The 16111-nt window shown below is 42.5% G+C and overlaps 1 protein-coding gene across 1 annotated transcript; it reads left to right on the top strand.

Moving 5' to 3' along the window:
- Positions 1-91: 91 nt before the first annotated feature.
- On the top strand, positions 92-1320 carry LOC105696999 (mitotic spindle assembly checkpoint protein MAD2A). Its single transcript, XM_012419920.1, has 3 exons — positions 92-230; positions 293-652; positions 794-1320. The coding sequence occupies exons 1-3, from the start codon at positions 158-160 to the stop codon at positions 991-993; spliced, it is 633 nt and encodes a 210-aa protein (XP_012275343.1). The 5' UTR covers positions 92-157; the 3' UTR covers positions 994-1320.
- Positions 1321-16111: the final 14791 nt, after the last annotated feature.

Below are 16111 nucleotides of genomic sequence, written 5' to 3'. Positions count from 1 at the left end.
GTCGATCATAACCTCAATGGAGAATCGTGATTGGCTCAAACGTTATCGTTAATGGGATTGGTCCGTTTAAAATTGGACGAACCGCTGTATCCATAACCTCGTATTTGAGCTAACATCGTGAAGGAATCCACCAAAGTTATTTTATGTTACCGGCATTATGACAGAAACTCAACAAAAGGCGAAATGTATCACGCTAAAAGGATCGGCGGAATTGGTTAAACAGTATTTACGTAAGTGGCATTCGCGAACGCAATATATGTTATTGGGTTATGATATTTTTCACTCCCTACAGATTATGGAGTTAATAGTATACTTTATCAAAGAGGGATTTATCCACCTGAAACTTTTGAGCCAGCTGAGCATTTTGGATTGTTTATTCTAATGTCAACGGATGAAAAGATCAAATCGTTTCTTGACACGGTTCTTGGTCAGGTTCAAGAATGGCTCGTTCAACGTAAGGTACAGAAAGTCACGTTGGTAATTACAGATGTTAACACCAAAGAAGTTCTGGAAAAGTGGGATTTCAAAGTAGATTATGAGGGTACTAAGTCTAACGGTGCTACCGATAGTACTTCGTCCCTGCCCGATGTTGGAACAAAAGACGTTAAGTCGATCCAGAAAGAAATTCGTGAAGTTATCCGGCAAATTACTGGTAAATAAAAATGAGGCCATGCATTCAGTTCATATGCAGAAGGCATTTATGTTTTTACATTCTAGAATGCAGAATGTATTTTTGCCTTTGAACATCTTAGACGAAATTTTTAATGTTTAAATTATCTTGTTTTGTTTCAAGGCACTGTCAGTTTTCTACCATTATTGGACTGCTTATGTTCCTTTGATATTTTAACTTACACCGTGCCGGACTGTGGCATTCCTAAAGAATGGGACGAGACGCAGCCAGTGTTTATCGCGAACAGCCAAGAAGTGCAACTTAGATCCTTTTCTACGTCTATTCATAAAATGGATACTATAGTTAGTTATAAGAATACTTAACTGAATGGCATGGTTAATTCAATATTTCTGGAATTTCTTTGTACATGCAAATTATTTCTCAACTACCTGATGTTTTAAAGTGAATTCAATTTTAGTACCATCATTTCACTAGTCGATCGAAGTGGAACAAATTTTGTGTTATTTATTTATCTGTATCGTTAAGAACAATCTGTTTGAGCTAACTTGAAGCATTAGATTTAAAATTATGTGAACCATTTTGTATTAATAGTTTTCTAGCATTTAATTGAATATGCTCTTTTAGAGGTAACGAATAGTGGCGTTTAGAGTACAATTTTCTATAAATATATTTTTTTACCATACAAAATACAAGGTGCCTATTTTTATGAATGATTTCTTCTAATGTAGTCTAAATTACAAGAGCCACAATCATTGTGAGGCATGTAGGTACGGAAAATTATTATAAGTAGAATTAATTGTTTCATTAAGAGTTAATTTCAGTGTATAATATATTCTTTACGTTGAGAAATAATTTAATAATTCTTAGTGTAGCTAAGGGAAGGATAGTGAATTGTGAGAGGTCGGTTTGGATTTCGACTGATTTTATTAGAACATAATTGACCATTACATGTAACACAGGGATTCGATTATTTTACATGACAGCAAAGCAAGTAGGACAGGACTAGAATGAATGATCTCTGTACGATTTGCGCGGCGTGATGAGAACATTGTTGACTTATAAACGCCGAAGAGCGTGATGCATTTCTAATCACTTGCGATAAGCTCGCTGTAATCCTTGTACATATTTTCTCAACCATCGAACGAATTCCTCCGAGAAACGACGTCTCTATTTCCAAGCCGACTGGCAAGAAAGACAACGCAGGGTCTAATAACAAGTAAGGATTATAAAAAGAATGTAAAAAATTACAGATACCTTGACGATTCGGTCATCGACAAGTGTATCTACCTTGCATCTAAGTAGACAAGTAGTTCTTGAACTTTGCATTCTATAAAGCCAAGGTTGCCATGAGAAATGCACCTCATCAAAGAAAGAAAAGTATCGATGACATCTGTACGATAAACAAACTTATGAAAGCCTTCGACTGCTTCGACTGACAATTTGAGGTATAAATGAAGTAAATATCTTCTTGTTACCCTGCAAATGCATTTCAATTGATATCATTGGTGAATGTGGATAGTTAATTTAAGAAGCGTAGAATAACTTAAACTTAAACCGTAATATAAGCTACGCTCATGGTCTTTGGGTCCGCAGTATCACTCGACACTGCGAATGAAATGAAATTTTAGGAAGGGCGTTACTTTCAAACGAAATTCTCTGGACTTACGTCCTCCTCCCAGTCGCTGTCCTCAGAGTATGCATTTATCATACCATTATTCACCAATATCGAAAAGCCAAGTTTGATTTACATGGAGTCGAGAGACACTTTACCATCAAGGCCTCGGAGATTTCGGGAGACTTTAAGGCGATGCGAGAGCGACAGGAAGAAGTCTCGTTCGTGTAACTTTTCTCCTAACTGGGTTTACCGAATCGTATGCAAATTGACAATGTTAACGTGGAGGCTACAAGGAAGGTCCTGACACCCATACAATTACGTTTTTATAGGATTTTATAATATTTTAAAAGCGTTCATTAACAAACTTACGAATATGATGCATAAGTAATGGCCTCCTTTAATGCCATATATCGGGATAAAATAATGACATTACTTATGCGTCAACTCAATACATTCGTAAGTTTGTTTATGAACTCTTTTAACATATTGTATGGTTGTTAGAACCTTTCTTATAGACTCCATATTCATATTGTAAAGTTAGGAGCGATTCGGTACACGTGGTTCAGGGAAAACTTACGTAAACAATTGACTTATTAGATGCCACTTTCATGTCGCCTTAACGCCTGTACAGGGTGATAAGTGATAGTAAATTCGCAAACATTCAATGGTTCTTTTTGAAATAGCAAAGCGACTGTGGTTTACTTCTAGCCTAAGTTTTCAATTCACTCTGTACAGGGCGGACTCCGTCGAAATTCTACGATTAACCCCTTCCTAAGCCAAAATGACTAACTCTACCAAAGGATCTTCCCGTTGCGTAGAATCACGAATCTTCAGTCTCGAAAAATACATTTACAAAGTGTGCGCAGGACGATTGTTTCTCGCGCTAGTTCGCAATGGCGCCTCGTGGAAACGACGGAGGTGTATACTTGCGAGATCAGTCGACTTGCTGAGAGTCCCTAGATAATTGCCGAATCCCCCCACTGTTTGCGAGGAAATGAAATTTTGCGAGTTAACTACGATAATCAAGCCGACGAGTTCTATCTCTCTCCGCGCGCCTCGGACGGACTCCCCGCCGAAGACCGGAGTCACATTGAGCGCGTCGAGCGTCACACGGAGCGCGGCGCGCAGTGGTCCAAAGTGAATTCTCAGGACGACAAAAATTCTATACGCTTTCTGATCATACATTTCAAGTTTATACATATTTTCTGACATTTTTGCATTAATAGAGTACAGTATACTAGTGCCGTTCGCGCATGCTTTTAATTTTACCACTGCAACGGAGTCGAGGCGCCGCGCCGTGTGCGACATTAGGGTAGTACGGTCTGTATATACATATATATGTATATATGTGGCAAATGTGTGTAAAACGGTAATTGACAAAGCGTATGGCATATTTTTGTCGCTTTGAAAATTCGTTTTGGACCACTGCAACGGAGTCGAGGCGCCGCGCCGTGTGTGACACCCGACGCGCTCGTAGGTGGGACTCCGTCCCGACTGTTTGGGGCTTCCTGGGACATCTCGGCGACGTCCTCGATTCGGAATATCCGTATCGGGACGTATCGGTCGCGACTTTTCGACTATTAATCCTTCCGTCTAGTCGCTCGTTTAGGGCGCGGGAGGCGGGAATAAATAAACTTTACACGGCACTAGTAAGCTTGCACGGACATGTCGTACGCTACGAATGCTCTTTGGTAAATCGCTTTTAAAAAAGTCCCAGTACCAGGCAGAAACTCCCACTCGTAAACGTAGCTTACCTCCTCCCTTATTCATCGATTACTATCTAAACGCTCGGTGTTTCTTTTAATGAAAAAGAAGGTAAGAAAAGAAATGGGTCCTTCGCCCCGCGATCCGGCGCACGAGATTTGGACTTGATTTCTTTTCGACATTGATGACATTTATTTTTTCTTTTCCTTCTTTTTGGAAAATGACATTTCATGAGCGCCACGTTCTTCCTTAGGCCGTACACCTGTTCGAATTTATGTTATGTATGAATTTATGTTGTGATTGATAACAGCGAATCTAGGTAGAGTAAGGTTAATTATCAAATTATGAGTTTTTTTTTTTAATGTTCTTTCTTATTTAAGGCGGATTGTATGGCCAGGGTAAAAGGAAGGGTTTCTAGTCGTTTTGATATTTGATCCAGGACCTTTTTACCTTTAATACGCTAATTGTAATTAATTTATCTCAGTGTTCGGTTGTCGATAAATCTTGCGCGGCGAGATCACGAGTCCGTCATGTCCTGTTCAGATATCTGCTACCTGAGTATATGTTATGGGGGATAACAGGGAATATAGGTTGAGTAAGAGAGTTACCATGGTGGATGCTCACCAAGTGCTAATAACGCATTTCCAATGGCGTATGCGCGCGTAATTGCCTCTCTGGAATCGTGCATCAAGCTAATTAGTAGGAATCCGATTTTACAGTGGCGTATACCACGTCGTGCCATGCCGCATTAACGTTAATGGAAAGGATAAGGAATAATTGATTTCCAGAGAGGTTCAGCTCGATCCGGCCGAAGCTGCGTGCGTGCGATATCGTCGAAGGCTTTCCCGAATTTTTACGGCGAGGTCGATCATTGTTAAAAATTAATCACTTTAATTATATGATTTAATTTCTGAGATTTATTTAACCGTGTTTCATAGATATCGATTATTCAAAGATTATGTAATTATCAAAAGGATTGAGATTAACCGCTATTCAATTTAGAAGTATCAGACGAGAACGATTTGAATTGCGCGCGTTTTCTTTTATCTGTTTAAAAGGAAGGAGGGCGATACAACAATAGATTAAGAATAGGTGGGCGAGAAGTTTGAACATTTTTACGAAAGAGTGTTAGAGCTGATATTAACACCGGTGTCCTTTTTGATAAAGGAGATAAGAGATGATAAATTAATTAAGGATCGCTCAAATGTATTTGGCTCGCAACTCTGCCGAGTTTCTTGGTGAGGGGGAGGAACGTAGATTTCTTCCTGCTCGCAGGAAATAATGTTGTATAGTGGGAAGTAATTTTGCGAAAAATAATAAGTTGTGAGCGCGCCTCTTAATTTTTAACAATGCGATTCCAAATCTCGTGGCCGAGGGACGGGCTTCTTTTTGTCCGGGGTATTAAGGGTCTTTCTTGGCCAGGGTGAAACTTTGTACAAGAACCCCCTGATTAACGCTGGGGAAGACGGGGAAACTCCTCGGCGACGTCCCCCTGATATGCTCCAAGCGACGAATTCCCGTTTGTTCTCCGACTGTCCGCTTTGGCGCTGCTGTCGGTACCGGAGGTCCAGGAATCGACTTCCGACGCAGGACGCGATCGGGACGAGGCACCTTGTTGGATCGTAGATAAAGAGATTCACGCCCCGCGATCATCGAAGCTGGATCGCAGAGAAAGCCTCTTAAAAAAGAACTTCCTCTTCCGGTCTGGATGTCGTTGAAACTCTTTCGGCCCTCTGAAGCCAATTCCGACGGCTCGAGATGGACGCAGCTCCGGCTTTGCGGACGTTCTCTCGTCTCGTTCATCTGAAACTTTTCGAGCAGGGATGAGAAGTCTAATTTTAACGACTTTCATTTTTTAACCCCGAGATTTCTCGCAGGGGGTGCGTATCAAATCGTCGGAAATTTCACGCTATGGCGGAGGCCCTAAGGTGTCATATGTGTGTAACAGAAAGTCGATACATTTGTAAAACTTTTCTACAAAGTGGATCTACCAAATAATTTCAAACTCCAACACGTCTTCGTGGAGGGTCCTAATGGAGGTCTTGAAATTTCGGGAGTTTATAAATATGACGTGTTATGTATTGTTCTGCCAAGCCCCACCGCTAAGCGTCGCGGCGTAAACGGACGTAAAATCAATTGAAGATGACTTATTCCGTATAATGTTTTTATTTCATCTCAATGGTTCAGGGAAAGACATAGCAACCATGAATATAATTCCCACGGTTGCAGAGAAGTATGCTTTTGTTGTCCAAATCCGCGAAATTACGTCCGCCGAGAAGTGGTTGCCGCTCGATTTTCAAATTTTCCCGCCTTCGCCGAGGCGAGGAGGATTTCTTCGCGATGACCTCGATGGTTCATAAATGTACAGGGAGTTAAATTCGACGATTTTATCAAATCAGATGGAAAGTTTCTCGGGGTATCGCAGTTGGCCTCGATTATCTCGAAATTCCGGGGTCGCGGAAAACCCGCGGAAGTTTCGCGCCGGCTTTTGCAGGGCGCGGAGAGAACAATTCCCAACCTCGAGAATGGAGTCGGACGAGTGGGGAAAGTTCTGTCATCGAAAGCTCGACAGTGGGAGGCGAAAGCTTCCCAGGGAAGGTAAAGGGGAACGGTAAAACGAAATCTCCATTCGGCTTCCACCGTTAAACCGTGATACGGGGTAAACTATCCTCGGATACGCCGATTCCATTACCCGGCGGGCGCAGTAACCACCTCCTCGGGAGGTGGTACAAGATATTCTATTATCCGGAATTTCTACGGAAGAGAGCCACTCCGTGCACAGAAAGAGCCGAGTTAAAGTAGCTAATAAAGTAGGGACGCCCAGTACCGTGTCGGAAGCTTCAAATGGATACTTCTGCTAATATAACCCCGTAGTAATAATCGCCTTTAAGGTGATACGAAAGGGTCGTTCTATATATCTATACATATATATAGAATATAGAAATACGTTTCCTAATATAACCCCGTATTAATAATCGCCTTTAAGGTGATACGAAAGGGTCGTTCTATATATCTATACGTATATATGGAATATTTCTAACGACTGTTAAGGACCAACGTCGCCATCTGTGACGTTTAGCGGGAACTGAATTTTTCCTCTGAAACCACGTGTTAGCCCCGAGGCAAGCCAGCATTCGTTGGGGAAAGTATATTAGTATAAATGTATATATACGGTGAATTTATTAATCTTCGAGGAATTCTTTATTATTATCGGAGAGTAGCTTTCATTACCATTAGATTTATATTGTTAGGGATTACCTTTGCGGGGCGATCCTTCCCGTGTTAATTCTGAGACCCTTCTAACCTCGGCTCGGAATCTTTGGAAAGTTTCGAAAGCGAGAAGGCATTTTCCCTGCAGGGGAGAAGCGGCGTTCCGGTCGTCGGGGATGTTCAGGGTTTCGGCTTTTCGGTCCAGGATGTAGACAGCACGTTAGGTGGGTTCACCTCGTCTCCCGAGAGTCCTGAGGGAAGAGCGTGTCTGGATTATTACAGGAAGCCGAAACCCCTTCGATAATGTGCTTCCCTAATTATTAGCAAGCGGCTACCACGTATATCCTCAAGTATTCCCATTTCATACAATATGTTGTTCATACATCTATAGCTTAAGTGATAACCACACATAAATACGAGATTTTAAGGTGATATCAATCCCTTGAACACGGAGCCATTTCGACATATGGGCGAAATTCGTCTGACCGTGCAGGCAATATTGGACCAAACGTCGGGCGCCTTTAGGCGTTACGACTTCTCATATACGTCTACAGGATGTATACTTGTCAGTTATTCTTTCTATATTCCTCAATGACTTTCAAATAATGACACGCACCTCTTAATTCGAGACATTTTCCGGATTCACTTTTTAATCCATCCTTCGATTACTAGTTTTCTCATATTTCTCACTTTTTTCTTTTCCTCGGACATTGTTACAAAGAGCGGCAAAATTATAACGTAATGCCTCATATATGTCTACGGGATGTATGCGTGTCAGTGAGACTTGCTTGTATATTCTACAATGACCCCTTCAAAAAGCATTAATTAAAAAAAGCTTCCTTTGGAAAGTCGCCGTTTCCCCGAGTTTCCTCTGAATTTTCTTTTTTAGACTCGTCTGAAGGAGTGGGCGGGTTGACTCGGGTACATAATTATACATTGTACATACATATCGTCCATCCCACCTCTGTAATATCGTACATATTAAAATGTATAAGGTTGCACCAGAGGAGCAGGTACTGGGCACGTTATTCCGAATATTTCACGGCAGCAACGTTTTAATTAGGGATAAGCCGGCGAAGGCGGCCATTTTTCTTTTCATTATCACCTGACAAGATGGAAGTGTTGCACTTTTAATTATTTCATCTGGCTAAATGAAATTCGTAGTGACCTATTGTGTCCTCAGGATGAGACTACCGAGACGCGGATGTCTTTCTTGATGTAAATATTTAAAGGTAATATTATACAGTGTATATTAAATAATTATACGTATTGTCACTTGACATTTTAGTGAACATAGACATTTTTTGAGCTTACCTCCGCGAAGCAGCGACGCCCAGGGTGTTTTTTTGATACGGAGTAAGGAAGACGAGCGCGGAGCCAAGGGGTAGAAATAAAAGCCGGGGGGGGCGAAGGGGTTGAAAACGAGAGCCGGAAATGGAAAAAGGGTTGAGGGACGAAATGGCCAAGGTGCGAAAAGGGGCGGCTATGGGGTCAGGGGTCGCGGATGGGAGGGAACACGAAGGCGTCGACGGGGAGGGAAGTGGGTGGTTAAGTGGGTGGAACAAAGGGGGTGGGGATGGGGTGTAAGGCTACAATAAAACGAAACACGATGAATGTCCCGGTGTGCAAGCTGCAAGCATAAGAAAGCACAAGAGTGCGGTTAGTCGGTGTTAGTTAACCAGTCGGATATAAAAAAATCACGTTTCCCTTAATTTAAGGTGATACCAATGTGAAGGGTATTTATGAAACTCTTCTCTGAGCTGGACAGAATCGATTGAAATTTTACCGCGTGATTGCGGAGGCCCGGAAGAAGGCACTGACACCTGTGAAATTTCATATCTTGTCGTAACATTTGTTCTAATTTATTAGAATAAGTTTCATAAACGATTGCCTCTTTAGGTGCCACTTTCGTACCACCTTAACCATTAGGCCACTTCAAAAGTTCCCCGGTTTTTTCGAGACGAACCTTGAAGTGTCGCGGGGAACTGAAAGTTAATAGAAGAATAAACAAAGTACCAGAAAGATAAACAGAACTGACTGGAACTTTTGGAAGGACCTAACAGACCCAATTATGCTGTAGTTATTATTTTCAGTTCCACGTGTAAACCGTATAACCTACATCGTATTGAAAATTGAAAGTCCGTAATCCTGGATAATACTGACTCGTTTCTCATATTAGAGCCTCCAATAATTGTATGTCGATCGAAATAGTGTGTTTAGAAGAATCTTTTTTACCGACGTCGATCGAGTTCCTCGACGTCTTTCAACTTCTCCTTAAGGGCACGCACGCACGCACGTCCTGGGACGTGCCCTCGTAAAGTCTTGCCTATCTCCTACGAGTCGGAGGTGCTCGTCTTATCGGTAGGACTTTAACTTCCGGCCTGGAATCGGAAGTCGAACGACGCGCGTGCCTATCCGACCGAAACGGGCCTTCCAGGCTCTGACAAGCCCTTTCCGTTTCCCGCTGTCGGAACGGTCGATACTCGCAAGTCCTGTGCTTCCTACTGCACCGACTGGGATTTTTACCCTAGAATCTCTAATTGCAGGCCTTAAGGTGATATGAAAGGGCATATATGTGCCCATAATTATGAAAGTGGTCTAAGTCAAAATTAATAAAAAGAAAATGAGTTTATCAGTTATTTCACGCCATATTATTTCAAACGAAATTAATTCAATGTCATTTCGAAACAAAAAATATATGACTTAGACCACTTTCATAATTATGGGCACATATATTTATTAAACTTTTCTCCAAACTGGGTGCCCTGAATCATTTGAAACCTCAGTCAATGATTACGGAGGCCCCAAGGAAGAACGCGATGCTCGTGAGATTGGATGTTTCATAAAAAATAAAAGAAAAAAAAAAAGAATATGTGCTGAAACGTCAACACCTATGGTCTAGGGCTTTCAATTTTCAATATGTTGCGAGTCACATTACGCGATTATGTCTTAAATAGTTATATACAATACATGGCGTTGCATCTCCTTGTACTAACTCCTGGTTTGCAGGGTCCATTAGTATTGTTTATGAATTTATTTCGTGCAAGTTTACCTTGACAGTGCCGCTAGATGCGCTAGAAGCGGGCGAGCGTCACGTCCTCGGCGAACGAAGAGAACTTATCCATATCTTAAAAGCAGAGAAATTCCAGAATTTAGTCGGTTTACTTCCCCCGGGTTTATTCCGACTCCCTCGCCCTTCTTCCTATTTTTTTTTTTCATTTTTTTTTTTCGGTTTAATTCGTCCCTATTTAACTATTCTCTCGCCTCTGCGTGAATCCCTCTTAATGGATTCGCAAGCGCGTGGCTCTCCTCCTCGTACTATCGAGTACTCGCGATTTTCCCAATTTTCTCGACGACGAGCTTTACAATGCTGGACGAAACTTTACTCAAGACTGGCTAGGCTCTATTTCTGTCAGACAGTGAATCATTCTCGTTTGACACTGCCAGTCGACAACGAAAGCGTCGTTTCTGGCCGCCGCCAAAGGAGACTGCACTGTTAAAAACGGATACCCTAATTATTTTCTATTTTTTTTTAACATCCTTATCAGAAGTTTTATTCAGACGCAATCTAACTTCATGGCAGGTTTTTTTAAATCATAACATATGATATAAATTTAGAACACAAGTGCGTTGATATTTTTCATGCATTTTCGGAAAGGACGATATGCGTGCATACACTCAGGAAAAAAAAAATTAGATTATTTTATATCAAGATTAATATCTCTTATGATCGAAGTAAATTATTTTTTTTTNATTAAAGTTTCCTCCTGACCCTCGATATCGATCTTCGAAGCCCGGGGATAAAAAAGTCGATTTTGGGCATCCGCGTGCATGAAAATCGTCGGAACGCGATATGTACGAGGATGCTCGAAGATGAAGAGACTTTCTCTCGTTATCCCCGGCGGAGGGCTAATTAGAAGTTCCGCGTCACAAGAGGGCCTCAAGGAGCGGGAATCGAAATCGAGGAAAAAAGGGAGGCCAAGCGTGAGAACTCGTTGCAGATCGTTAGGAGAGCTCGCCGAGCCGTGCGATTGGCCGGGCCGAGTCGCGCCGGCCAATGATTGGTCCGCCCGATGGGAAACCCGAACCACCGGATGTCGGGCCGATCTATACGACGGACGTTCCCGTAATACGTATCAGACTACATTTCACGGTTGATCGAGGCGCGGGCCCGCCCATAGACAATTTCCCAAAGGGTTCCAGTACGATATAATGGGCTGCCCAAGGTAACGCGGCCCACCTAGACGGTCGGCTGGATCGCGTTAACGGGCTATGGATGGCGAGACTCTTGGCGCATGCGCCAAGAGTCTCTCTATTACGAGGACGTCAGAGTGACGTCACAGGGGTCAGGGCGTTTACGATAGTCTTCTCCGAATCGAGGGTGCCAAATATTAACACGCGAAGTGGGAGGCTCTAGGAAAGCATCCGACCCTTATGATATTTTAAATTATGTGAATAATTTAAAATATTATAGCTTAGGCTTCTTGCATGCTGAGAATTTTTTCCGACCGATAGTAGTCTTGGGAATGAATGAGGAGTGGTACTTAGAGAATTTCACCTTATATGGTATATATTTGGCACTCCAACACGGATTAGAATTAACATGGCGTTGTTCGCATATATTGGATTTTTTACGCGTCATGAAATTTTCCCGGAATTGGGTGCACTGGATTATTTTTGAAATTCTATCACGCGAACTAGACTTCGTGAATAATCTTGAGGTTGATGAAATTTCATTTTTAGATAAATTATTTGTTTTATTGTTACGTGAAATCTGTTTTTTTTTCCTTTTTTAATTGTTGCCCTTGACGAGTTTATTATTATTTGGAATAAATTGAGAAACATGTCAGTTTTGTTTATGATCCTAGCAAGGGGCCAATTGTTTAGCGGTGATTCCGGAAGGTGGCGCCACGGTGGGATAGGGGAGACTGCCGTGAATTTAGCCGCGGGAGCGGAAAATCGGACCTCCGCACTCGGGCGGAACTATTCGTTGAACCTTATTCCCCGTTCATGATTGGCCCTCTTTCTCGAGAGGTTCACACCGTCGACGCGACCACCGACGGCGCGACCATCCTCAGGATGGTCGTTATGGTTTAAAGCGTCGGGCGCCGTCGTAACGCGAATTCATTGCCGGTGAAAACGAACACGAGAGACGCGTCTCGTCGGGACGACGCGCGACTCGACGGCGCGGAAATCGCTGCGGAATTCGCATGACCGACGCTCGTAAACCGATCCGAGACGCGGACCTTCGTATTTCATTCCGCAGGTCGATATCACTTAGAATACCGCGAAATGGTAATTTTATTGATTTTATTATTTAAATGTTTAATGTACTTTTTTTTATTTAAAAAAAAAATTACGTCTTAACGGAGATATTTATACAGACGGAATGCTTGCATGTATTTAGAGATTGATATCTTGAACGCGGTTCATGTATTAAATGAGAGAAGAATTTCTACGAGAGAGCTTTCTTTTTTTCCTTCGTGGTGTTTATTGGACGCTCGCGCATTTTTCTAAATTTTGCGTTTTTTAAATTCGCCATATTCCACGTGGCGACTTTCGTGGGAATAATTTTCGTACGCGATGGTTAGTTTACTCGGGAATAATTTCGACCGGCGGACCTAACCTAGAATATACATACTTTCTTCGTTAAAGGCGGAAGCCGTGGACGTAGTTTCCCACAGCGGCGCCACCGTCGGAAACGACCTCCCTTCTGCAGTCTCATGCCTGAATTATGCAGAGAACTAATCTTAATTTAGTCCTAAGCTAAAAAATTAAGATGGACATTTTTGGAAAAAACCTTTCGGGAGCTGATATCCTGGACTCTCTTTGGGAAATTCCTCGTCGGAAATTGATAAGAATTTAGTTCAATTTGAGGAATTAAGAAAGCGCGATTAAGGGTTTAATATTTAATGCGTTTATAATATTTATATTTTATTATCATATTATATAATTATATAATATATTTAAACCGACAAATTTATCAGACTTTGCTGCAATTTCAAGAATTATGAAAGCTCGAGCTTTCAGCTTTATGAAAATTCAATCGGAGGGGTTGGTAAACCCGGGATATCATTTTTTCTCAAATTCGTAGCGATGTAAAATTCGAATTGCTGGAAATAGAACGTTTTTAACCGAGTCCAAGAGATCTTTTAATTTTTTCCTCGAGGAATCGCTACATTAAGCAAATCTCCACGCGGATTTAATTATCGTTGAAAGTGCGAGCTTTTTCCATTCCGCACTTCCGGGCCATTTCCCAAGGCTCGTCTTCAGAGCTTTCCGCGTTCAAACAATTCTCATTCCCCTGCACTTAAGCCAACTCGTTGAACGTTCAAGAGCAAGATCCGAGCAATAACAAACGGCCCCTTAACAATGATGAGGGATCAAAGGAGCCGATAAAAAAAGGGGCGGCAAGAAAGAACGATCCTTTTTCATCGCAAAGGCAACAATTCTGTGGAATATGAACCTCTGAGAGATGGCGAGAATTCCTGCTTTTGTAATTAAAGGGTTATACTAGCGCAGTGTAATTAATACTTTCATGTAGTTACTCTACATAAACGTGTCAGTGCTCAAATCGTTACGTAGGTCACGAAGAAAGAACTTGAACTCATCGAGCTCTACAACGCAAATACGGAGGCTATGAAACTTCAATTTTCAAAAATTTATTTACAGACCATTTAAACATTTCCTTATGAAAGATAAGATTTCATGGGTGTCAGGGACCTTCCTTCGAGCCTAAATATTAATTTTGTAAATTTCTGAAACGATTAGGTTCACCCAGTTCACCCGAAAAGTGTCACGGACGAAAGATGCGACTCCACTTTCATGCCCCCTTAAGGAGTTAAATTTCTTGGATATCGGCTTGGAAGGAGCATTTTATGGATCGAATTGTATCGTTTCTCTTTTTGATTGGAAGTTTAAAATATGATAAGGGTGTCGTCGGAGTTTCCGGAGATGGAGGTGTGTGCCATTGGCGTTCTTGAACCTTTGTGAACTCGAGAAGAAACTCCCGGCCCCTTAATGCTATTTCTAACCGAGCTAAGTGTCGCGCGAGAAAGAACGATAAAATAACCATTCGGGGGCTGTAACGTATTCATAAACGGGCAGTAAAACGCAGTCGTGGACACGTCGGCGTCGCATAATCGCGGCTCGTGTAGTTGTAACGCCGTCATTCGGCACCCCTTCGGGCCACCCTAACGACAAAATGCAAAATCCAAAGATTTGCATCCGAACTGGGCCGGCTCGCAAGCATGCGCACGTATGCTCCGATTTTCGCCCAGTTATGCGTATGTCGCGACGCGGAATAATTTCACGGCCTCCATGTCCGAAATTATCGGTTTCCGTCGTCGAGGGTTGTCGATGTCAAATCCCATAACCTCTATTTCCAATTACCCACGAGAAAAGAAACGCTCTAAGGAGGAACTATATAAAGTTTATAGAGATATCTTGGGGTGGATTAATTCAGTTTAGGTTAGGTTAGGTTAGGTTAGGTTAAGCATCTTCTGAGAGTCCTTACGGCGCAAGAGTGAAGTAGATCAGGAAACTCGGTGGAGTTTCGCACCAAGTACATTTAAAAGCCTAGTAAAATTTCCTATGACGCGCGATTCCGTCAAATGCATTTCAATGTCGAGCCGGTGGGTAGATTTAATCGAACAGCCACACGAGACGCCCGAGGTGATACCCGAAAAGGTTTCCGCGTCTACGCCGCGTGGTTTTGCACATTTCACGTTAAGCCTGGTCCACATGCAACGTTCCCTTGTTTTGTCTGCCGGTGTATAAAAATACTTTGGACATCGGGTATAAAAATACTTCTGCTCTTTTTGTCCCCGTTTTCGTTTTCGGTTCACATGAGTGCAGTTTCCTTGCCAAGGACGGGGAATATCGCGCGTTTCGCGCAGTATAACAATCCCTCATGGTTTGTTGAAATTGTCGAGTGATTATTCTTGGAACGAACAAAACGTTTCTTTGGGCCAATGGACCTTTTTCTCCTATGAGATACTATGATTTTATGTTCGTTCCCATCTTGAGAATGGAGCTTCGTTGCGTTTTTTATCAATTTCACGGTAGAACCCATTACAGAGTCGAAACAATTCCCGAGGTGGTCGCGACGCCCACACCGCGCCGCCATATTGGTCCTGGAAAGAGAACGAGCGCTGTCGTATTGCAATCGGGTATCACAACGCACTTAAAACTGTCCTTGCAACTATTCCAGAAGTAAAAGATACTATGATTTTAAGTTCGTTCCCATTTCGAGATCTGAGATTTGTTACGTTTTCTATAAATTTCACAGTAGAAGTCGTTGCAGAGTCGAAACAATTCCCGAGGTGGTCGCGATGCCCACACCGCGCCGCCATATTGGTTCCGGAAAGAGGACGCGCGCTGCCGTATTGGAATCGGGAATTTGACGAATCATTGGAGAATCATCGAGATTTCGGCTGGTCGATTTGTAAAGAGGGGCTAATCAATCCTTTTACCGGTTGAACAGTGGCTCTGGCGGTACTTTGCCGGCAACATCGAGGCTGACAGAGGACGGACGCTGTTGAAAATTCTCTGTGATTCCGGCGCAATTGATTAGCGGGCCCACTGCCGTATTTATGCAGGGCTACCTCATCGTTACTGCGTGATTTCGGTTTAAATGCCATGGCAGGGCGACGTCGCGTTTACAAAATTAGTTGGCCTCCCAGTGGCGATTAACGATCGTAGATGGCGCGCACGTACCATCGATTATTTCGCGGCGAAACGTTCCCGGTTACCGTAATGGCGCTGATGATGCGTCGCCCGAACAAACTGTCGCATTCATCGACGAATTGCCTCTCGAAATTGGGAGACCTTTCTTTTAACTGGTTTTCCGATAATTTCAGTCAGAGGATGCGTCATATCGCGAGACGGCGAAATGACGCGCATGTGACGAGGGTAAAGGCTCTCGGGAATATCCTTGATGTTTATAAATT

Source organism: Orussus abietinus, unplaced genomic scaffold, assembly GCF_000612105.2.
Source record: "Orussus abietinus isolate OABI.00-Male unplaced genomic scaffold, Oabi_2.0 scaffold16, whole genome shotgun sequence".
Classification (NCBI taxonomy): Eukaryota; Metazoa; Arthropoda; class Insecta; order Hymenoptera; family Orussidae; genus Orussus; species Orussus abietinus.
Note: the sequence above shows the minus strand (reverse complement) of the source record. Positions and strands in the feature narration are given on the sequence as shown.

Coding starts and splice junctions, on each gene's coding strand:
- LOC105696999 (XM_012419920.1), top strand. CDS start 158: ATGACAGAAACTCAACAAAAGGCGAAATGTATCACGCTAAAAGGATCG. Junction 231..292: donor ATTGGTTAAACAGTATTTAC/GTAAGTGGCATT, acceptor CACTCCCTACAG/ATTATGGAGTTAATAGTATA. Junction 653..793: donor AGTTATCCGGCAAATTACTG/GTAAATAAAAAT, acceptor TTTTGTTTCAAG/GCACTGTCAGTTTTCTACCA.